At 38.5% G+C, this 24,891-nt stretch overlaps 1 protein-coding gene across 1 annotated transcript in view; it reads right to left on the bottom strand.

Moving 5' to 3' along the window:
- Positions 1 to 8,417: 8,417 nt before the first annotated feature.
- The window catches only part of TEC (tec protein tyrosine kinase), a 74,841-nt gene continuing 58,367 nt past the window's right edge, over positions 8,418 to 24,891 (bottom strand). The window contains exons 11-17 of the mRNA XM_036763422.1: positions 21,964 to 22,038; positions 20,665 to 20,836; positions 20,355 to 20,571; positions 12,467 to 12,531; positions 10,759 to 10,877; positions 10,513 to 10,670; positions 8,418 to 9,450 (exon numbers count right to left, since the gene is read on the bottom strand). Of these exons, the coding sequence (XP_036619317.1) occupies positions 9,367 to 9,450; positions 10,513 to 10,670; positions 10,759 to 10,877; positions 12,467 to 12,531; positions 20,355 to 20,571; positions 20,665 to 20,836; positions 21,964 to 22,038 (890 nt within the window). The 3' untranslated portion in view covers positions 8,418 to 9,366. The remainder of the gene's footprint in view (positions 9,451 to 10,512; positions 10,671 to 10,758; positions 10,878 to 12,466; positions 12,532 to 20,354; positions 20,572 to 20,664; positions 20,837 to 21,963; positions 22,039 to 24,891) is intronic.

Raw genomic sequence — 24,891 nt, 5'->3', positions numbered from 1 at the left:
GAGAAGGAATGGCAAACCACTCCAGTATCTTTGCCAAGAAAACCCCAAATGGGGCCATGAGAAGTCAGACACAATTGAAATGACTGAACAACAAGCTTCCTCACTTGCGAAATGAAGGGGTTCAACATCTGAGGTCCCTTCTATCTCTTGTGATCCTATGGCCTGTCCTTGTCAGTTGACCTTTGATTTTTTTATTAACTAGGCCCCTGTAGACTTGGTCATATAGAAGTTAGAAATTTAAAACAAAAAAAGAAAGTATGTCTCCCCCATTCTTGAAGTATTCTAATTATCGTAGGGTCACATCAATGTTGCAAATGAAAAATTCACATGTACACTTGGTAAAAATAAAATATTAAATAACAATACCACCTTGTGTAGATCAAGTACTTTCAAGGTGCTTTCAGTTGGTTTATGTCTTCTTCATACCATCTTTCAGACATTGGCAATGAGTATGTACAGCATTTGGGTGCATTCGCCCTACGCTAGGAAAAAGGGCAGAAAATTTGCCTGATCACACACTAAGAGAAGCAGGATTGGAAATAGGCTTCTTGACTTCCAGGCCTCTTTCTACTGAATATGGTTCCAAAAATAAAGTGGATGATTACATTTTTTATGTCACGTTCAGGCCTTCAGATGCTCCAGTGATTTTCCTCCAAGTTCTTAACAGTAAATACCTTAAAATTATGGAGAGGCAAATGATTTTTAAAATTACATAATATACACAGGTGTATATGTGTCTATATATAGTCAAGACACTGTTAGGAGACACCCTGTTTTCCAGAGCTAAGGCCCAGCAATCGAGCTTCTCCCTGAGCTCGGCATAACAACATCCTTTGCCTTCACCCTCTGGACGATCTCAACCACAGCAAAATCACAAAATTGTTTCACATAATAATTGCATTGCTTTGACCAGCACCAGGTGTTCTCTGAGCTTGGACCTGTGTTCCCTTCGTGAAGTCCTGCTGTGAGTTTGGCTCCTTGTTGCTGTTACCCTCATCGTCAGGGCTACAGCTCACTGCACAGCTCTTGGTATAAGCACCGATCCCCACACTGCCTCGGGTCCCCCCACCAGGGCCCTGGCACATGTGTCTAGATACCCTTCTTGTCTACAAGCCATTTCCCTCACTTTGACATTAAACTTCTGTTTGATTCCTGACTCTCTTGTCTCTAGCCTGCCCTATTTGACTCCAGTTCAGTTGGGTTGACAACACACACACACACACACACACAAGTTATCCATGACATGTCACTGGTCAACCTCTCAAGACAAATACTCCATACCAATAATCAGTGAATATACATTATTGAAAACAAATGCCAAAATTTCTTACTTACAGGTGGAAAGAATCATTGTTGATTGAGCTTTCTTGTAGATATACACAAACCAGTCTTCAGTTATTCAGCTTTATCTGAAACACAGAACCATACACACACATCCCCCTTTTGACTGAAAACATAGTTCACTCAAGTAGTCTGTCACAGACAAAAACTAACCCACCTATCTTCCTGCTGTAAAAACCTCAAAGAAGAGTAGATGCATGCAAAGCATAGGGATGACGATTTAATGGTCTGCGTCAGGGGTGGGGAGCCTGTGGCCTCAAGGCCACACGTGGCCTTCTAGGTCCTTGGGTACATCCTTTTTACTGAGTCCAAATTTTACAGAACAAATCCTTTTATTTGTTTTGTGAAGTTTGGATTCAGCCAAAGGGCCGCATTTGAGGACTTAGAGGGCCACATGTGGCCTCAAGCCGCAGGTTCCCCACCCCTGGTCTACATAAAACAGTTTAGTAAATTTATATCTGTATCTCTCTATCTCTAGGATAGTATACTTCTCAGTTCTCAAATGACCATGGATAGCTCCCCACTATCCAATGGGATTACATGGACCATTAGAATATAAGAGCTGGAAAGGACATCAGAGGTCAATCCCTTTATTTGACAGCTAAAGAAACTGAGGCACAGAACTAAAGTGACTTGCCCAAGGTCACACAAATGGTAGCAGTACCAATTCTCCTGAAATCCATTCCAGTGCTCTTTCCACAATATCATGGTTTTAAGATGTAGGATGAAATGGGGAAGTATTAGGTTTTTTTAAGTAACAAACTTTAAACAGTCTAGCAACATGCTTACAGCACACCCATGAAGTAATGAAACTAAGTCAGGTCTGGGTTCTATAAACCTTAAAGACCTTAATCTATTTTTTTTAATTTTTTTTTATAAATTTCTTTGTTTATTTTTAGTTTACCACACACGGTTCTACATAGTTTTGAGTTCCAGTTTTTCTCCCCTCCCTCCCCAAGACGGCATGGAGTCTCATATAACTGTCATGTATAACTTCGCATTGAATTAATTTATGCACTAGTCAAGTCGTGGAGAAAAATTTTGACCAATGGAATGAATCATGAGAAAGAAGAAACAGAACCAAAAAAAAAACCCAAAAACAAAAACAAAAGAGAAGCAAATTAAAGACCTTAATCTAAAGGAAAATTCTGATGAAATCTTCTTGCCTTCCAGTTAGAGGTCACTTTGATCTGTTTCCTCAGTCTCCACAATGCACACCTCTCAGTGAATCTTATTTTGGAGATAAAACAAACCTTAAGGATAATCTGGTCCAATGATGTCAAACTCAAATAGAAATAGAGGGGCCCCTAATCCACATACATAAGGATCCCTGTGGGCTGCATATTAGTTTCAAAATACATTGTTATCTATGTTTTATTGTATTTTTGTTTTGTTAATTATTTCTCAGTTACATTTTAATCTGGTTTGGGCAGCTCTCGGGAGTGTTGTAGCCAGTGTGTTGGACATTCTAGCCCATTGAAACTTGCCTAAGGTGGAACTAGAACTAGAATCCGGGTTTTTACTCTGAGATGGGAATTCTTTTCGCTAACCAATCTGCTTTTCTTTCTTGTTTTTTTTTTGGGGGGGGGGTGAGGCAATGGGGTTAAATGACTTGCCCAAGGTCACACAGCTAGTAAATGTCAAGTGCCTGAGGTTGGATTTGAACTCCAGTCCTCCTGACTCCAGGGCCAGTGCTCTGTTCACCGTGCCACCTAGTTGCCCCTCCTTCCTTGCTTTTCAGTCTAATACTTAAAGAGCCCTGTTGGCCTCTGAAGGACAGCATGGGATAATAAGAAGAACATTGGACCAAGATTTAGAGATCCTGGTTCTAATCTGGATTCTGATGCTAATGCATGGTGTTACTCTGAGCAAATCTCTTCATCGCTTTGGGTTTCAGTTTCCTCATCTGTAAAGCAACAGGTTAGAATTATTGATCCTCTAAAGCTCTTTTCCAATACAGGACTCAAGGATTATATATGGAGATTGCCTTCTAGATAATGAGATGATACTTGGCAATTTCCATTCACTCTACTTGAAAGAGTCAGAATACCAATATGAGGGGAATCCTTTAAGGATGACTAATGTAAATATGAACAACAGGCTTGTACCTAGCATGCCTGTTACTGCCATTCCTACTTCTTCCCTTTCTAGTTACTTCCTCCTTAGTATTCTGTGTAAATTCTTCCAATTTGTTATGTTAGCCTTTGCCTTCACTAAGTACATAAAGATAATACTAGTGTTAACTAAATATTTAAAGACCACTGGGTGAAAATACTGAAAAATAAAATATGGTAAGATGCATTTAAAGGATACTCCATTGAAAAACCAACCAGGACTTCTTTTAAATGAAGAGACATTTTATGGTAGAAATATTCCCTATGATAATAAATACTTCCTCAAAGTTCAACAGCAGGGATGTGGAGGAAAAGAAAATATTACCTATGTACAATTTAAAGATTGCCTTATATTCTACATTTTTTAAAATGTTCTCATGCAAACAAAGAAAAATGAAACTTCTTGGATGCAGTGACCAATTCTAGATGTTAATTAGGGAAAATCTTTTTCTCGAACATATTTCTTTACATTTTAAAATTCATGAAGTGTCTCTTATGTCCTGCCTAACATTTCAATGAAATTGCTTTTAAGTACACTTTATGCTCTTATATTTTTCTGCATTTTCACTCAGGAGTCTTTAAGCATTTAATGTTACCTAGTATCATCCTTTTTTTTTTTACATAGCTTATTACGGGTAAAAGGAAAAATAAGTAAATGGAAAGACACCGTCCACCCCCCAATTCCTGGAAGAGCTCATGATTTTAGTGGGGAGACAAGAACATAGCTATAGAACATCCTGATACAGACTTTCCACTTGCTTCAAATGCCAAATAAATGCTGCTGATCACCAGTACACGGCAGCCATCTGTAAAATGATGGGGTTGGATGAGGTATATTGATGCCAATAGAGACCACACTTTTATTCCAACTCTGGTTTCCTCAAAACTTAAGCATATCATATATATAGTGCTATTTTTCAGCACATATTTTTATGTTTTTGCTTTCAAAGAGAGCTCAAGTTAGGGGTATAATATGAAGAGTTTGGGATTTAGAGTCCAAAGATTTGAGTTGCAGACCTTATTCTGTTACCAACTCACTGAATGACCTGAAGGTATTGGACTAGCTCAAATGTTCTTAATCTTTTTTTATTTTGGACCCCTTAACAGTCTGATGAAGCCTGTAGACCCCTTCTTAGAATATTTTTAATTTTAATAATAATAGCTAGCATTTATGTAGTGCTTTAAGGTTGACAAAATGCTTTATAAATATTATCTCACTTTATCCATTCTCACAACAACCTGGAAGGTAGCTTCTATCATTATTCTCATTTTACAGAGGAAGGAACTGAGGCAGACAGATATTGAGTGACTTCCCCACAGTCACATAGCTAGTGATTTCTTGAATCCATGTCTAGCACTCTATTCACTGTACCACCTAGTTGCCTTTAAATCATGTTAAAAAATAATACAAAGGACTAAAAAAGAAACCAATTATGCTGAAATACAGCTATGAAAATATTTTTTAAAAAAATTCACAGACCTCAGGTTAAGAATTCTTGGGTTAGATGAACTCTAAAGCGTCTTCCAATGCTAACATTCTGAATTCTATTTGTAGGCAGTTTGGACTTGGACAAATAAGGTATTATAAGGATTATAAAAGATATATTTATGCATATACTATATCATATTATCATGTCATATCAACCATATTATTGGTTGCCTTGAAACCATTTTTTATCAGAAGCTTATCTCCTTTTTACAATGCCAACTTAGCATCTAATACTTGACATTTCTCCCCTGAAATTTATTTCATTTCCTTGAATGAAAGGGAGAAAATAAAGGAGGAAAATAATACATAAGAAATACAGGAGGAAGGAAGAAAAGAGAAAGGTAGAGGGAGATATGAGAGAAATTTACAAAAAAAAATGTGGCAAACAGTGATTAGGGACAGCTGAGTTTCTGGAGAAAGGAAGACCTGAGAAGCAAAAAATGCTTTTAGATAAAAATAAATAGTCATTATGCATATAAATCCAGAGGCCTAAGTGGGAGTCTGTGTATGGATCCCAGCATCTGACAGCATGACCCTTTTAAGCAGCATGTCAGCCACATAAATATCAGACAAAAAGAGACATACGGTCAGAGCACGCACCAAGCATGGCATATTATTGAAGTGTGCTTTTTTTCTCGGTTTGATTTGATCCTACTTTTGCTGTTCACTACTTCTATGACTTTGTGCAGGGGTTGGACTAGATTCAAAGTTCTTAACCTTAGATCTGTGAACTTTAAATATATATATATATATATATGTGTATACACACACACATATAATATATATATGCATATATATACATACACACATACATGTGTGTATATATATATATTTTGATGACTATTTCAATGTAATTGGTTTCCTTTGTAGATGTATGTATCTTATTTTATGCATGTAAAAACATGGTTTGAGGGGTCCATAGGCTTCACTAGACTGCCAAAAGGGGCCTGTGGCATAACAGAGGTTAAGAACTCTTGCACTATCTAAATCACTATGGTCTCATGATTTTGTCTTCCTTATCCCCGCTTTGTTATGACGCTTTATATCAATATTCTAACTGTAAAGTGCAATGCCACTACACATGATTTCGGTGGGGAGATAAGAACACAAATATAGAACATCCTGATACAGACTTTCCACTTGCTTTGATTGCCAAATGAATGCTGCTGATCACTAGTACATGACAGCCATCTGTAGAATAATGGGGTTGCTTGAGGTATGCTGATCCCAATAGAGACCACACCTTTACCCCAGGTGTCCATTCTCATTCGTATTACTTCCTTTTTGACCTTCATCTTCATACATTGCTTCTCTTCTCCATCCTCCATATTCATAATATCACCTTCTGACTCTTCTAGAGCTTGTATCCTGGCCTATTTAATATCAATTGGCCAATAGGAGAGTCTGGGTTTCAAAGGGTGGTCATTTAGAGCCACAAATCAGCCATCACAAATCATCAGGAGTATCCAACAGATCAGAGCATCCCTCAAAATGCTTAAGCTGGGAGTAGTTAGTTAATGGCTTAAGAGTTAGACAAGTCTCTAGAGATCTTTTAATTGAACTCTCCTAATCCCTCCATCCACCTCACAGATAATTGAGGAGGGTTACATGACTTCCCCAAGGTGACAATAAGTAGCAGAACAGGAATTAGAACTCAGACCTTTTGAAATAATTCAACATTTACTAAACACCTACTATGTGCAGGGTATTGTGCTAGGTGCTGATCCACAGATAAAGAAATGACAATTCATGCCATCGAGGGGCTTACAGCTTATTAGGCAAGTATGACATGTACAAAAAAAAGGATGATAGAAGGTAGAGAGTGAGATCTAGACAATGTATTCCAGCTGGGGTTGGGGCCTCGGAGAACTGGTCGGGGTCGGAGGGGGAAGCACAATAGAGTAAGTGGTACCTGAACTGAGTATTGAAAGAAGCTAAGGACTGTGAAAAGCAAAAATGAGGATGGACATGGCATGTCAAGTTTAGGAAACAAGTGGTCCAATTTGGTTGGAACTGGATTAAGCAAAGATTAATGCAAAACAAGGTTAGAAAGGTAGTGTGTTAGGGCCATCGTGATACAGCCTCCTTGGCTGTATTGTTGATTACTCTGACCTTCCTCTTGCACTCAGTCCTCGATGTCTCACTTTAGGCCTTGGGCCTTCCACTGATAGTGTGTAAGCTGTTTGAGAGCAGGGATTATTTCATATTTTTTTCCTTTTATCTCTAGCACTTAGCACAGAACTTGGCCCAGAGTAGGCACTTCATAAGCCTGTTGATTGAGTTAAAACACACCTTAATAAAGGCCTATTATTTTATCCACTACTGGTCTGTCTGACTGTTTGAGGTCCCTGAGCTGCTTTCGTGGATTGGGAGAGTTACTGATGAGTGATGTGGAGATACCCAGCAGGCAGTCAGTGACATAGGACTGGAAAAAAAAAACCCAGTAAGGAAGGAAACAAGCATTACACACTTATATATGCCAAGCACTGTGCTAACTGCTTGGAATACAAACACAAGCAAAAAGACATTCCCTGCCCTCAAGGGGCTTATATTCTAATGGAAGAAGACAAACAGTTTATTAGGGGAAGATTGAAGCTCAAGTGAGAAACTGGGGTCAGGGGAATGTTAGATAGAAATGTGTGTGTGTGTGTGTGTGTGTGTATGTGTGCAAGAGATAGAGAGGAGGCAGAGAGAAAGAGAGAGAGAGTCAGAGTCAGTCAGTCAACTGTCTAGAATTTATAATTGAACTCAAGGGAGCACATGAGATAAGCAAGGGAGAGAGTGTAGAGAGAAGAGAATAGGGTTCATAACAAAACCAAGGTTAAGACTGTGCTTCAGGAGTAAGACATGGAGGAGAAACAAGCAAAAGAGAATGAGAAGGCACAAGCAGATAGGTAGGGAAAAAAACATAGGAAAGAACCATGTCATAGAAATCAAACAAAACAGCATCCTGGAGGAGGGGAGAGGTGGAATAATTTCAGGTTAACATAGAGAGTTAACAAAGCTGTGAAACATCAAGAGGAAAAAAGACTATCAGATTTAGCAATAAAGAGATCATTGGCAATCTTTGAGAAAGCAGCCTCCGTAGAAGGAAGAGGTTGGAAAGTGGATTGCAAGGGATTTAAGAGTGTAGAATGAAGAAGCAGAAACAGCAAGTGCAAAGAACTCCAAGAATTTAGCAGTAAAAGGGAGAAAAGATACAGGATGAAAGCAAGAGGGATGGCAGAGACAAAGGAAAAGCCGTTCAGGGAAGGGCAGGGAACACTTCTATCTCTCTGTATCCCTCACAATGTCTGGTGCTAGAATGGAAACCCAGGAAACAGTGGATGATGTTGATAATGCTACTTTCACCTGTGCTTCCAGGGGAAAGGGAAGAAATGGTACATCTTGGGGACAGGGAAAAGAAGTAGAAGCACTGAAACTGTAAAAAGAAATTCATTTGGTTTTAAATCAAAAGAGAACTCACATTTCTTATAAATATATAACTTTATGTATATGTATATATTTACAATACATACAGCACGTAAGTCATTTGGATTGTGAAAACACGTAATACTTCAATGGACCTGTGATCTTACTGATGTGGATAGTCCCTTTCACAGTGCAGATTGTGACCCATTGGTGCCTTCTCATCCTGTCCATCTCTAGTCCATATCCTCCCACTGAATTTTCTCATAGAGTCTCACCCAACATTCTGTAGCCTTCTCTTAGATCTCTGGACAGTGAATAGAAGCCAATGGAGTGTAAAGCTTACCCATTCCTCATTCTTGCTATGTGACTGGTCCATCTCCTTTTCCAATCTCATATTTCTCTGAAAACATTCTATGCAACTCCTTGGTAACACTATATTGCTGACTATTCATGCCTACTATGTGTTTCTGCATTGCATTCAGAGGACACACAATAGTCATTCTTTGAAGAATGGGTTAATCCATCACTTGCAGTCATACAACATCACCTAAGTGTTGAAGAATGCTTAGTAATATTGAAAATGACCCCAATGATGGTGACTTATATGATTTGGGATCTTTCCTCTTTCCAGGATGAGGCCCTGGGCTCTAGGTTTGAGAAAGCAATGAGGAGAGAAGCTGGTAGGGTATTTCTCTAGCTCATGGCACCATTTGTATTCCTGTTTGACCCTGGCTTCTTCCAACTGACACAGCAATGCTTCACCCCAGAAGACTGGGGCTTTGAAGAGCTGTCTTTTTGTAGTTTGTAGTTCCTATCTGCAAGGCTATTATCGTAATTGGAGAACAAGCCACACTGTTGGTGCTGTGAAAGCTCCTCAAGTAAAGGCCTAGAGTGTTTCCAGACTAAACAAAATAAGCTGTTTATCCATGTGCAAAATAAATGAAAAGTTCTGCACAAGGCACCATTTTTCCTTGTGCTCTAGCATTAGGGATCTGCCAGTTATAGCACCATTTATCTTCCAAAAGTTTCTTCACATTCTGCTAGTTCATCTATCGTGTGCAGCAACTCTTCAAATGAAGGTCTTCCCTCTGGTTTCTGTGTCAAAAAAATCCAAAAATAATATTTTGATACTTAAATACATTTTAAAACTAATTTATCTTTGCTTGATTTCTGTAATGTAACATGCTAACAGTGTGTACCTCACTATCTACAACATGCTTGGATTATTCCAACAGTCTTTTAACTAACTCCCAGCCTCTACCCCTTTCCTTCCTTTAATCTGTTCTGCACACCACAGTCAGACCAATAATCCCAAGACATCACTTTCATCATATCATTCACCTACAAATGACTCCCTCCTGCCACCCAGGTCAAGCTTCTCTCCCCCAATCCACCCTGCATAGCACAGCTATCAGCTAAGCAATTCCCAAATATTTATTGGCAGATGCTCTGCAATACCAGGAACTAATCTATCTATTTTGGGGACTAGAGCGATACCCCATTCAGCTACCTACCATATTGCCCAACTGGTTTGGGATCATACCTGGGACCAAGCAATTCCCAGGAGAGTATGGGAAATCAACCCAACTCCCTATTTCCTGTATAAAGTCCTGTGTCATATGGATGGGCATCCCTAGAGGAGTGAGAATACTCCTATGGCATGGATTAATCCCAGAGCACCCTGCTAGTAAAAGTGTGGCCCAGTTCCCTGTAACAAGCATCTCTAAGTAGGGAGTAAGGCAGTAGCTCTGAATCAGAGCTGAGTTAATTATTTACCTCTTCCAGAGGCAGCATAGCAAAGCGGATAGAGTGACTGGGCTCAGAGTCCAGAAGATCTGAATTCAAATTCCACTTTTGATCCTTAATAGCTGTATGACCCCGTGTGACTTATCTACTACTAAGTCACAGATAGTTGATAGAAAAGAGTTATGGGACCAAGAACTGCCCATTCTAAGTCATAGCCAAACTCACCTTCCCCACTGGTGCTGATAGCTGATGGTAAATACTTGAAATTCATTTGAACAGTCTATGAGAAATTACTAAGTGTACACCAGCAGAAAAGCCTATAAAATGATGAGTCCCTACCACCCACAAAACCTCAACCACAACTGAATCTTTCTAGAGGATTAAAACAAATATATAGGGGAAAAAACATACCTCATGCCAACAACTCAGCATCACTTTATAAACATATCTGGAAGCCAACTTTGGCCGGTAAAGCCTGTCGCCACGGCTAACCATTGTTACCACCTCAAAGTTGGCATTTTTCTCAAAAGGCATTCGACCCTCAGTGAATATTTCCCACATTAACACACCTGGAAATTGACACAAATCACCAAATTACCTTTGAGCATTTCTTCCACAAAATGGTCTTGAACAAACCTTGAAAAAAAAATTACTTACCAAATGACCAAACATCTGACTTGCTGCTAAATCGACAGTAATTAAAAACTTCTGGTGGACACCACTTCACTGGAAACTTAGCACCTGATGAACTGGTATATTGGTCATCCAGGACATATCTAAAATGAACATATCAAGAACTCACACTACAGATTCCGTTCTGAGCAATGACAACGTGTGCTCTTGTGATTTGATTTGAGGTGCTACTTGAATACATAGCATTACGGCAATATGAATGTGTTTTATAGAAAGTATCTAGCACACAGAAAAAGAATGCCAGAATAAAAGTCAGAAGGCCCTGTGTCGAAAGACTCTAAGTCTTGGTTCTGCTACTAATAGCCAACCTTTGGCAGGTAAATTATATCAAGATCCTCTGGGCCTCAATTTCCTCATTTGTAAAATAAGAGGATTATAATAGATGATCTCTCAAATTCCTCTAGCTCTAAGATTCTATGATTCTAATTAGGATAAGATAAACATATGCCTCCAGAAGATGCACTCAAGACTTAGCTTTTTAAGCAGATTTCTATGAAAATAACATTATAATGAGTTCTCAGGAGAGAAAGGGGCTGTAAAACATTTAATGAGATATACCACCACCTAGTGGTTCAGGGTGGTTAGCACCACGAGGTAGATTCATAATTAAAGGACATTTATAACTGAGTACAATAATCAACCTGCTATGGTCTCTCGGAAGACACCTCATCTGTTAAGACATTTCTCACGATACTGATTTTACCAAATAACTAGCAGAATACTTTTATTCTTCCCTGATGCACTCTCTATCACAATGCTTATAGCAGGGGCTGTTCCAAATCTTCATTTCTCAAGCTGTTCCTCTCTCAGAGGATGACCTCACCTCACACTTGAATGAGAAAATAGAAATCATCCATTATGAGCTCCCTCTTCTCTTTGACTTCATATCCCCCACTCCAAATCCTCTATATCATCTCCTAATCTCTCCTTCTCTGCTCTAGCCTTTGATGAAGAGGTGGCCCTTCACCCTAGGCAAGATCAACTCCTCTACAAGAACCTTTGATCTCATGCCCAACGCTTTCTCCTCCAGGAGGTTGCCAGTTTATCTGTTCCTCTCTCCCCATCTTGCTCATGTCCAGTCTTCCCTTATTTACTGACTCTTTGCTTACAAACATATAGACTTTTCCCCCATTCTTTATAAGCTTTCACTTGACCTTTTCATCTGCTCAAGCTACAGAACACTCTCTCTCTCTCTCTCTCTCTCTCTCTCTCTCTCTCTCTATATATATATATATATATATATATATATATATATATGTATATATACACACACATATATATGATAGATACATGAACTTATCTGATCCTTATAACAATGCTATAAAAAAGGTGGTAGAAGTTATTATTGCCATCTTACAGATGAGAAAATTGAGGCTGAATAGCTTTCCCAAGGACCCACAGTTAATAATGAAGCAGAAAAAAGACAACAACAGAGGTCTTCTGATTCTAAATGAAATGAACCATCATCATCATCATCATCATCATAGCATTTACATAGTGCTTAAGTTTTGCAAAAGGCTTTACATTTTAACTCATTTGATCTATACTCCAATTTTTTTCTACCAAATACCACAGTTAAGTGTATTTTGTATTTCCAAGTAAAAAGATGTTCCCATACCAAATTTTATTTAGAGAAAATGTAGAGAAAACATTCATTCAAACTCACTCCTACCTTGCCATTCCAAAGTCAGATACTTTCACAACTCCTGACTCATTCACTAAACAATTCCTGGCAGCCTGCAAAACAGAAGTATGATGCTATATTAGTTAAAAAGAAGCTCTACCATGAAGACTCATAATAATTTCACTTTACTTGGTATAACCCAAAGTTTGCCAAAAGAGAAAAAGCATGATAGACTTTTGGCATAAAAACTGATCACAGAACTATATCTGATGAGGAACATTCACCTGGTAAATCATAAATGAAGAATTGACTTTCTTACTTTATCACCTTCCTCAGGTTTCAATATTCAACCTAGTGCTAGGTCAGGAAGGCAGCCCAGTCTCTTTCCTTCCAACATTATTTTCATTATATTGTCTGATCCTTCTAATGCAATTGTATTTTGAAATTAAGGTCATTAAGCCCGTTTCTCACAAGGGCCAGGTCTATAGGATTCTATGTATTGATTCTTAGAAGTATAATAGCTGAGCTACAGACAGGTGGTTCATTCCTTTGCTCAGTGTGCCTCATTGTGACTAACCACAACACAGTTGAAGCAACCACCACAGCTCCAAGGCGGTCAAATTGATGGCACTATGTAAAACCAATTTGCATTTAATCATCATCATGTTTTCAGTGGAAGTTTAAATGAGAAATCAATGCTGGTTCTTTTAATTTATATTTAACTAATAACATCTAAGGCAGTAGTCATCAAAGGATGTACTGGAGAAGGAGCATGTGTGTGATAGAGTGCTGGACTTGGAAGTCACTTATGCATTTGAATCCCATATCAGATACTGAATAGCCTCAGACAACTTACTAGTCATGTCACCTTGTGCCAGTCACTTCACTTTTCTGGGCCACAATCTACTGATCTGTAAAATTGGGGAGGGAGTCGACTTAATAAGATCCCTTCTAGCTCTAAATCTATGACCCAATGAATTTCACTAGATGTGCTAAGAATTATATAATTGCAGATAAAATAAAGTTTTTAAGCAATTTTGTTTTAACATAAATTTTCTTTTACAAGAATACACAGTGTGATAAGTAGAATATTTCCTGAATGAGCAAAACTTGCCTACTACATGTATGCATTAACATCAAAATACTCGCAAAGAACCTAACAAAAATGACATCTCTTAAGAACAAGAAATCGTGCACCTTAAAGTCTCCATCTACTCTCATACTGTTGCCAACATAATACTCATTGTGTAGATTCCTCACAGCAAAGAATACTTTGCCATAAACAGAAACAGTTTGAGAATCATTGGATGAAGGAAATAGTTTGATTAAAAGGTGTGGAAAGAATACCAATTAATACCATTAATCAGTCAATGTAAAAACTGCGGCAGAATAGGTCAATCTAACTTCCCAAGTTTTCAGAGAAGGAAACTAAGTCTCAAGATGAGTCCATGATCTGCCTAAGGTCACAGAGCTAGCCAGCAGCAGATAAGGAACTTGAATGCATGACTCCTATTTCCACGTCTGAGGTTCTTTCGCATACAACAAACCATTTCCACGAAGCTTTTTCTTTGTTGTTTCATATTTCAAAATATAGTTCTTTTCCTCTGAACTGACAATAGCAACTTGAACTTCAAGTGAAAAGAAAGCTTACAGTGGGGCAGAGCCAAGATGGCAGCTGGAAAGCAGGGACTTGCATAAGCTCCCAGCCAGGTCCCTCCAAAAACCTATAAAAAAATGGCTCTGAACAAATTCTAGAACTGCAGAACCCACAAAATACCAGAAGAAAGCAGGGATCCAGCCCAGGACAGCGTGGATGGTCACTGGATGAGGTCTCACCAGAGCTGGGGGCGGAGGAGAGCAGAGCCTGGCGTGGGCAGCGGCAGGACCAACCAGACCAGGAGCCAGGCGGAATGGGCCCTAGCACCCCGAATCAGCGAGCTGTGGCAGTTATCAGACTTCTCAACCCACCAACACCAAAGACAACAGAGAAGGTGACTGGGAAAAGCTGTGGGGGATAGAGTGGAAGGAGTTTGCAGTTTGGTGGCCACCCTGGGGACAGCAGGGGAGGTGCAGCTACAGAACTGCAGTTGCTTCTGGCCCCAGGCCCACCTGGTGGGAGGAATTAAGTGGCGGATCAGAGCAGGAGTGCACAGCCTACTTAAGATCCCAGTCAGCTCCTGGCTGGCGGTTCTTGGGGAAGGAGGAGTGCTGGTGTGGCAGAGCTGGCTGTATAGAAATAGCTCTGAAAACAACAGCGCATCCCCTCAAGCTCGGAACAAAGTACTCTTTACTCTACGAGCAGTCATACCCTGACAAAAAACTCAAGGGTCAAGTAAGTTGGCTGGGAACATGGCCAGGCAGCAAAAACGCTCTTAGATTCAGACTCAGACTTTGGAATCTTTCTTTGGTGACAAAGAAGACCAAAATATACAGCCTAAAGAAGTCAACAAAGTCAAAGAGCCTACAACAAAAGCCTCCAACAAAAACGTGAATTGGTCTGAGGCCATGGAAGAGCTCAAAAAGGATTTGGAAAAGCAAGTTAGAGAAGTAGAGGAAAAATTGGGAAGAGAAATGAGAAGGATGCCGGAAAACCATGAAAAACAAGTCAATGACTGGCTAAAGGAGACCCCCAAAAATACTGAAAAATATACTGAAGAAAACAACACCTTAAAAAATAGACTAATTCAAATGGCAAAAGAGCTCCAAAAAGCCAATGAGAAGAATGCCTTGAAAGGCAGAATTAGCCAAATGGAAAAGGAGGTCCAAAAGAACACTGAAGAAAATACTACCTTAAAAATTAGATTAGAGTAACTGAAAGCTAGTGACTTTATGAGAAATCAAGATATTATAAAACAGAACCAAGGGAATGAAAAAGTGGAAGACAATGTGAAATATCTCATTGGAAAAACCACTGACCTGGAAAATAGATCCAGGAAAGATAATTGAAAAATTATTGGACTACCTGAAAGCCATGATCGAAAAGAAAGCTTATAAAGCTCGTCTTAGTTGATAGAACTGAAGGTAAGCTCAGAGGGAGTAGCTTGTTCGGGTTAGGTGCCCATTGTTGACAGAGGTCCCAGTCTAAGACAAAGGATGCTATAGGATGACTAAGCTAAAAGGCCCAGTTGTTCCGGTAACTTTCTGTGCCAGTCGGGTTCCAAGTTCATATCCATCATTCCTGCCCTTTGACATACAAGCAACTTTAGTACCAGGAAGTATCTGGTGCTCTTGGTCCCACGTTTCTCACAAAAGGGCTCATTCTAACCTATAAACCTCAGAAAATCTTGTGCTGCATAAATTATATTTCCATAAGAATCAATTAACATAGAACAAAAGGGTGTGTGGAGAGCTTAGGGAAAGAGCATAAATTGAAGCGCTCAGTTTTTTTTTAATTTCTTATTTCATTTCTTTTTTATATATTTTATTTTTAATTTGTGGAATAAAACAAGCAATAGTATAATAAAAAAGGTACATGAAACTGCAAATCTACTATTCACAACTTGCTATTCCTTTCAGATATGCAACAAAATTATCACATAAGTTTCTTTTTTTGTGTGATTAATTTATTGTTCTTTCTACTGATACAGAACACTGTTGTAGTCATTGTGTATGTTTTCCTGGTTTTGCCTACTTCACTTTGGATCAGATTCATATAAGTCTTCCCATGTTTGGCTTGTTCATTATTTCATACTTGTCAACAATATTCCATTATATGCATGTATCACAGTTTGTTTAGCCATTCCCCAAATGATGGCTATCTATTCTTTCTAGTTCTTTGCTACCCCAAAAAGTGCTGCTATAAATATTTTGGCCTACACTTCAAGAGTCCTTGAAATCAGAACATATTTTTACAAAACCTGAATGGGGTGTTTTTATATTTATGCATTTTTTTTCAGACCAAAATCACTCTGAAAAGTTTAGCCTGGAAAGCAGTAAAGATGAAGATTTGGTCAGAAACAATTCTTGGATTCCATCTCCCCTTCTTCACCTTTAAACTCAGCCTCTTCATCTATATACTATAAATCCTTACCTCCCCCGGAACTCTTCCCCAAACAGATGACTCTGAGTGGTTGGGAGGAGAGAAAGTGACATAGCTACACTGAGTGAGATAGGAACTCTATAACACAGAAACATTAAGTTCTAACTTTGAGTCTACATTCACAGAATAATCAGAATACTTTCAGGAAAGCTTTGTCACTTCTAGTTTGTTCCTAAGATTTGTCAAAGATCCAAAGTCCAATTTCAGTGCTAGTTGCACTCAATATGTCAGCATATGGCACTGTTATTGCACAGTGTTTACCTGTGCCCTTCCCCAATTTATGGCCACAGCTGCAGCATCACTTGGTGCATTTTCCATTTATTCTGAGATGCCGTTCGACAACTGAGAGCAGCAGATAGAATCACACAAAGAGAAACAAGGAACACAAATGTTCAACGTACCAATATGAAATATTCCTGAAAATAGAAATATAACTGTGCCTCCTAGATGCCTCAAAGGGAAAATACTTGGCCTCATCCCCAGACTCTCAGAAGTGTAAACTCAGAGGCTATCAAGTCCAACCAGTACCTGATTAAGAGGCTCTCTGCAATATACCTGACCGTGTGTATGCCAAGGGATCAAGTAGTCAACCCCTTGAATAAGGGAGAACTCACTATGTTACAAGGCAGCCGATTCTACTTTTAGGTAGCTCTAATTTTGGTGATTTCTTTTTTTTTTTAAATTTTTATTTGTTTATTTGTTTTTAGTTTCAACATTCACTTCTATAAGATTTTGAGTTCTAAATTTTCTCCCCCTTACTCTGCTCCCCCCAAGATGGCATGCAATCTGATATAGGCTACACATGTACAATCATATTAAACATATCTCCATATTAGTCATGTGATAAAGAAGAATTGGAATCAAAGGGGAAAACCGTGAGAAAGAAGAAGCAAAAAAAAGAGAGAGAGAAAATAGTATGCTGCAATCTGCATTCACACTCCACAGTTCTTTCTCTAGATGTGGATAGCATTTTCCATCGTGAGTCTTTTGAAATTGTCTTAGATCCTTGTATTGCTGAGAAGATCTAAGTCTATCAAAGTTGGTCATTGCACCATGTTGCTGTTACTGTGTACAATGTTCTCCTGGTTTTGCTCATTTTACTCAGCATCAGTTCACATAAGCCTTTCCAGGTTTTTCTGAAGTCTGCCTGCTCATCATTTCTTATGGACCAATAGTCTTCCATTACATTCATAGACCACAACTTGTTCAGCCATTTCCCCAATTAGTGGGCATATCCTCAATTTTCAATTCTTGGCTACCACGAAAAAAGCTGCTATAAGTATTTTTGTACATGTGGGTTCTTTTCCCATTTTTATGATCTCTTTGGAATACAGACCAAGAAGTGGTATTGCTGGATCAAAGGGTATGCCTAGTTTTATAGTCCTTTGGGCATAGCTCCAAATTGCTCTCCAGAATGTTTGGATCAGTTCACAATTCCACCAAGAATGCATCAGTGTCCCAGTTTTCTCATATCTTCTCCAACATCCACCATTTTCTTGTTTTGTCATGTTAGCCAATCTGATAGGCATGATGCAGTACCTCAGAGTTGTTTTAATTTGCATTTCCCTAATCAATAGTGATTTAGAGCATTTTTTCATATGACTATAAACAGCTTTAATTTTTTTAACTGAAAACTGCCTGTTCATGTCCTTTGACCAGTTATCAATTGGGGAAAATGGTCATTTCTCATGATAGCAAATATAGTACCTCTTTTAGAACTTGCACCTGTTTTTCCTAGTTCTAACCTCTAGGTCCAAGCAAAACAGGTCTGGACTCTCTTCAGCATGACCACCTTTCAAATATCTGCAGATCGATATCTTTGTCTCAAGCTTTCTCTTCTTGAGAAATATCATATGGTCCCTGAGGACAGGGACATGGCCATCTTTCTTTTCTTTCTGAATTTTTATTGATATCTTTTGTTCTTATATCACAATCATTCCTGAGTATATGCCTGCCCCAATTGCCCCACTCATCAAGCCATTCCTAGGAACAAAAAAAATCATAAAGAAAAAAAGAAGCAATTCAGGAATACTAACCAACTCATGAACTGAGACCAAACTTCATCATTATTTGGCTTTGTCAACCTTAGTGCCTATGAGCGTGACCTGCATAGTAGGAATTCAATAAATGGAATTTATTGAACAAATTAATTTAACAAATGGAATGTTTTTTCTCCTTATCTCTATAAATGATACCAGGAAGGAACAGTTCTTTCTGTTACTAAATTACTCCATGTCTAGACAGCTTTGGTTTGCAAGTGTATACTTGTTTTTCATTAACTTATGAACTTCAAAAAGAGGAAGAACATTAGTACAAAGGATTAAACATGGTAGCAAACTGATGTGCTTCATTTAACCTGATGGTGGATCCAGAGAAAATTGACATCAATCTCCAAACGGGACCACATATTAGCAAGACAATTGTATCTCTGGAATAAGCAGAAAGTTTTAGTTCAGAGATCACAGTATCTCCTTATCCCTGAGAGTCAGGAACAAGACCATCTAAGGCTCTTAAAGAGAAAGAAAAGAATAAGAGGAAGAATGTAAAGTAATAGGTAAGAAAAAAAGGAGAAAGGGAATGAGAAGAGGAGAAGAAAGGAAGGAAAGAGGGAGAGATAGGTCATGGATTCTGAACCTGGTTTTCAAGGACCCCCAATGAGCCCATGAATAGGGTTCAGGGAGTCTGTGAACTTGGATGGGGAAAAAATTACATCTTTATGTCAATATAGATGATTTCCTTTGTAATCCTAGGTGTATTTTATTCATTTAAAAGCATCAATCTGAGAAAAAGTCCATAAGCTTCAGCAAATTGCCATGACTCCAAAAAAGTTTGACATCTCCCAAGATACAGAAATTTGGGTAGGAAGGGAGAAGAGTGAGTATGAGAGAGTGAGAATGAAACCCTTAAGTGGGTGGTAGTATGTGTCTCAACAATTGCCTCAGAGGCACTGAATGGTACCTGTGCCACAGGCTATCTACAAATTCCTAAAAATAAGGGTAAAACCTCATCTGAGATTTTTTTAGGAGAAAAAGAGCTCTCTATGTGTTTCATAAGACTCAGGAGGTAAAAAGAGACCATACAGAACCTCTTTAAGTCACTCTCAGCCCTGAATCCTAATTCAGAAAAATTTGTTTTCAAAGAACTTGGTAAATATACAAAGATGGAAAACAAGAAGAAAGGAGTGATGAAGTCAAGTTAGGCTATTAAGACACCACTGCCTTGAAAGACTTAAGAACTCTGATCAATTCAATGACCAACCATAATCCCAGAAGATGAAGCATACCACTCATGTAGATTTTGGGATACGGCCCCTGCAGGAATTTGTCTTGCTTGATTAGGCCTATTTGTTACAAGAGCTTTTGATGTTTTGTTTTTTTGAACTAGAGGGGAGTGGAAAGAAGGAGAGAAAAAAGAAAAGAGATTTAACTATTTTTTAAATGCATGAAAAATAGAAGACAAGAAAGAATCACCCAGAAGACAATCAAGGTATCTTTGAAAGTTACATGTTCAATTAATCACATACTTAAAAAGAAAAGCAAGCTGTACATAACAGAGATTTGATGTTTCATATACAATCTTCTTATTCTGTTCTACTAAGTATAAGTAAAGGCCTACTTTATTGGGTGTTTGTGGAATTCAGAATAAAAATAAAATTTTTAAAGTGTTTTAAAGTGCCCACAACTATTTCTAATGAATTATTCTGAAATAAAAAAAAACCCTTGTTGAACTAATAGCCTTACAGTTCCACCACTAATTCTGAATTGTAAGTTGTAAGCTGCAAGGGTTTTGAGAATCAACTTAGCAACAGATGCTGTGAAAGCTGGCTAGGGACCAGCCCAGCTAATTTGGAGCTCCTCATCATCAGAAAGTTTGGCTGAGAAGCTGACATAGAATTACCAGATCTCTGTGGATGAAACTGTTCTTCTCCAGGTACTCCATTCCTTCACATACATCCTGACACATGCTTAGCAGAACATCTCTACTGAAGTGACCATGTCTTTGTCGAAGGAAGTTCAGAAGACAGCCACATTCCATGAACTCCGTAACAATGTAAATGGGTCTTTGTTGAGTGCACACACCGTAAAGCTGAACTAATTTGGGGTGAGATAGCTTCCTAGAAAGGCAGAAATTAAAAACAAAGTCATTGCGTGAAAATCCTCCCTGACAAGAATGTGTAGCAGAGCTGGAAGAAAAGGCCAGGACTCACATCATCACTTTGGCTTCTTCAATGAAGTCTTCCTCACACATCGCACCTTCTCTAATGGCTTTGATTGCCACCTTGTACTGGGCCCGCCATTTGCCAAGCCTGACTACTCCAAACAGTCCACTTCCCAATTCCCTCATAAAGGTCAGCTCTGAGGGGTTGATTTCCCATTTCTCTGCATAAAAAAGAAAGAAGATATTAAAATTTGAGGACCACAATATGGAATTACTGTGGGCAAAACAAAATCATAGGATCGTAGATTTTGAGCTAGAAAGGACTTCAGGAACCATGGAGCCCAACCAACATTTTACAGATGAAGAAACTCAGACTGAGAGTTCAGTCACACAGCAAGTCAATGTCTGAGGCAGGACTTGAAGTCAGATCTTCCTGATTCCAAGCTGAGCACATCATGCCATCGAGCTGAACTCTGAATGAACACAAATACTTCCAGAACAGGACAAAACAGCAGCTAATTTTGTCAAGCAAAATAAAGCTGCATTGTCACTATGGACAGCCAGGTGGTGCAGTGGATAGAGCACTGAGCTTGGTGTCTGGAAGATCCCAAGTCAAATTTGGCTTCAGACACTTACTAGCTGTGTTGCTCTGGGGGAGTCACTTAACCCCTATTTGCCTCATCTATAAAACGAAGATACAATGGAGAAGAAGATGGCAAATCACTCCAGTATCTTTACTGGAAAGAAAACCCCAAGAACAAAAAGTCTATGGGGTCAAGTAGAGACAGACACAACTGAACAACAAACGTGAATTTATACTGAATATACACTGAGCTAAGTACCGGAGACACATGGATGAAAAATGATAGTCCCTTCCCTCAAGTTGCTTCTAATTAAGATGATTAACTTAATAAATAGCTTTTTCCTCATACATCTGTGAGCAAACAAGGAGAATACAGAAATTCATTGCATTAATTTGTATAAAGTGGAATATGATACTAGCATTTAACATCCTCCAAGAAGAAAAAATTTCCTTTACTATAAAAATATGAAATATGCAATAAGAAATTCATACCTACAAATTGAATTCATATTGGTAAGTGCAATTCATAGTTGCAGGTAAGAAATTTTTAAAAAGCTCTTGCTCTGTATTAATTACACGCTTAAAAAGGAAAGCAAGCTGTACATAATAGAGATTTGAAGTTTCATATACAATGTTCTTATTGTGTTCTACTAAGTATAAGGAAATGCCCACTTTATCAGAGGCAGTCTCACTATTTGGAATTTTTTACACTTTGAGTTTGCTCTGTAATCAGCTGCCCAAAAGAAGTGTAAAGAGAAATATTACCATAGCTGAACCCTGCAGTTGTTGGTACATTCTTCCCTTTCGCACTTACTGGGTACCGCAGCCTGGTGACAAGCCCTTAAGATGAGGAAAAAAATATTAAAATAGAACATCTACTACTAACCCTCTTTATTACTTTACATTATCACTTTCCTCTATTCCATTCATTCATTTATTTACTTGCGGAGAGATAATATAGTAAAATGTTAGACAAAGTCAAAAAGTTTGGGTTCAGGTCGTGACTGTCCGGCTAGTCAAGTCAAAACTTCTTTGCACTTAACTACCTCATGTGTAAGTAAGATCAATATTATCTGCATTCTTCCACTTCCACTTCAATGCCTCATCAGAAAGTGAAGGTGACCCTGGAATCTCTAAGGCTAGGCCAGTAAGGTTCACACTCTGGCAAGATCCACGAAACTACAAAGGTTTTAAGGAAAAGTTTGGCAATGGATACCGTGAATGCTGGCTAAGGAACAGCCTAGCTAAGCTTGGAGATACTCATCACCAGAAAGTCGACCATCAGGTGATGAATTATTTTGGCCACAGCATTCATGAAACCATCTCTTAAAACAGAAGTGTTGAGATCTATGTTGGTGAAGAGAGTACCCACCAAGGAAGTTAGAAATCCTTAGAAGTCTTGGGGTAATATGTATCCTACCTGTCTCACAGAGGAGTGGCAAGAGTTAAAAAAGATCGTGTATTAAAAAGGGCGGCTAGGTGGCGCAGTAGAAAGAGGGCAGGGCCTGGAATCCTGAAGACCTCAGTTCAAATCCAGCCTCAGACACTTACTAGCTGTACGACCCTGGGCAAGTCACTTAACCCTGTTTGCCTCAGCTTCCTCACCTGTAAAATGAGCTGGAGAAGGAAATGGCAAACCACTCCAGCATCTTTGCCAAGAAAACCCCAAAAGGGGTCATGAAGAGTCAAACATGACTGAAACAACTGAACGACATAAAAAGTACTTTGCATTTTCTAAAGTGCTATATAAATTTGAACGATCTATTTGACAAGAATTCTTGGGGGTAGAAGGAATACATGAAAAAGCATTTTCATTTCCAAACTCAAGGAGCTTATAATATAATCTCACATTCTTAGTCATCCTAAGTGATTAAAATCACTTGTTAAACTGTTTGGTTGGTTGGTCAGTTTTGGGGGAGAAGGGTCTAAATCCTACAGGCAGGCTGCTAATCCTGTCTGTTCTAAAAGAGAACACATTTGCTGTTAACAATGCTTATGACATAACAATATTTTCAGATAAATTTTTCACTTGAGAAAATGAAAATTAGACCTATCAGGTAAGAATTATGGTTAGTATACATTATATGCCCCAACATATTTTTCATTGAAAGGCACAAGAACTTTGTATATAATGAATATCTATTACTCATAATGGAGGTAATTTAAGTAAACATCAGATTTTTAACTTGCCTCCTGCAACAAAATGAATAATTTTGTGTGGGATGGATAAAGCCAGTGAAACTGATATGAAAATAAAACAGAAAAGAGATGAAAACAAAAAATACCAAAAAAGAAAAGAGCATAAATAAAAGATAAAGGGTGAAGGGTTACTTTTTAGATAGTTCTATACGTAATTATGTGCCTGTCATCTAAGAATCACAAATAGCAACAAAGTGGCTTCAGCTAGGGGTTAAGTAGACTGATGTTTCACATCAATAGCATATTCACATACAAAAGATGGCAGTCCATATAACTCCTCACATGGAATCTCAATAAGAAAACATGTTAAATTTTTAAAATATTAGGAGTGAATAAAGTATTTAACCTAAAGCTTAATTCAACAAACATTTATTAAGTGACCACTATATACTGAGTATTTTAATAGCCATGGGAGGTGATCAGGTAAGGTATGGTGCCAACCCTCATTGACCTTCACACCTGACCCTGCCATGGAAAAGCTGGTGCCCAGGCCTTCAGACACCTCTAGCTTGCACTCTTCAAACGGGGCTACTGTGGCTGACCTGGCATAACCTGGAACTAGTCCAGATTCCAAGAATGTAAACTAGGGGCCCCTAAGCACTTAGCATGCCCAAAGAGAAGACCATCTAGAGTCCCATTATTCAATTAAATACAGTTATCCCTTCCACATCGCAGGGGTTAGGGGTGTTGTGCCCCCACAATCTGGAAAATCCATATAAAATGTTTTTGGCTCTCCCTTCGTACTAGTGAGGTCTGAATTTTTCTTTTAGGGGTGTTTCCAGTACCTTATTTTAAAATTTGGGTTAAGTTTTTGATCCTAGGCTCTGTGTCACCTGCTGGCCTTCATGTGTCCTCTACAGCTTCCACAAAACACCCCCCAAATTTCCATTTAATTTCTTATGCCAACCCATGACATATCAAAGCCATGATGGGGAAGTTGCGACATAGAAGGAATAACTGTAGTAGTATCCTAGACTATGCCAGAATACCCAACAATTCATTGTATCATATGTAAATGTTTGTGAATTTACATAGTATAATTTATGCATTAGAAATGTTTTTAGTATTCTTATGGATTGAAGATTCCCATACAATTAATGTGATTTCATTTCCTTGGAATTTAAATTTATTAAGATAATAAGACCACATTAAACTATAATAGAATAAGAATTGTCCATCTGTGAGAAAACATTTATTAAATTCTTATTATGTGCCAACACTGTTCTAAACACTGGAAAAATAAATAGCTAAAGTCCTTGATCTAGAAGAGTTCACAATCTAATAAAGCAAGATAACACACAAAGGAGAATTCTGATGCCAGGCAGATGGAAAGCCCCAACAGTGCAGTGACAAGGCAAATGGAATGTATCCTCTTTAATATCATTTCTACTGATAAAACCATATCCATTTCTGACTTTCAACCACCTGACAGTGACAAGGCCTTTGGTGAATAGTGGATACGATCAAAGTAACTAAATTCAGTAGATTTAAAGA

This window comes from Trichosurus vulpecula, chromosome 6, assembly GCF_011100635.1.
Source record: "Trichosurus vulpecula isolate mTriVul1 chromosome 6, mTriVul1.pri, whole genome shotgun sequence".
Taxonomy (NCBI): domain Eukaryota; kingdom Metazoa; phylum Chordata; class Mammalia; order Diprotodontia; family Phalangeridae; genus Trichosurus; species Trichosurus vulpecula.
This window is presented reverse-complemented; position numbering and strand designations above follow the sequence as displayed.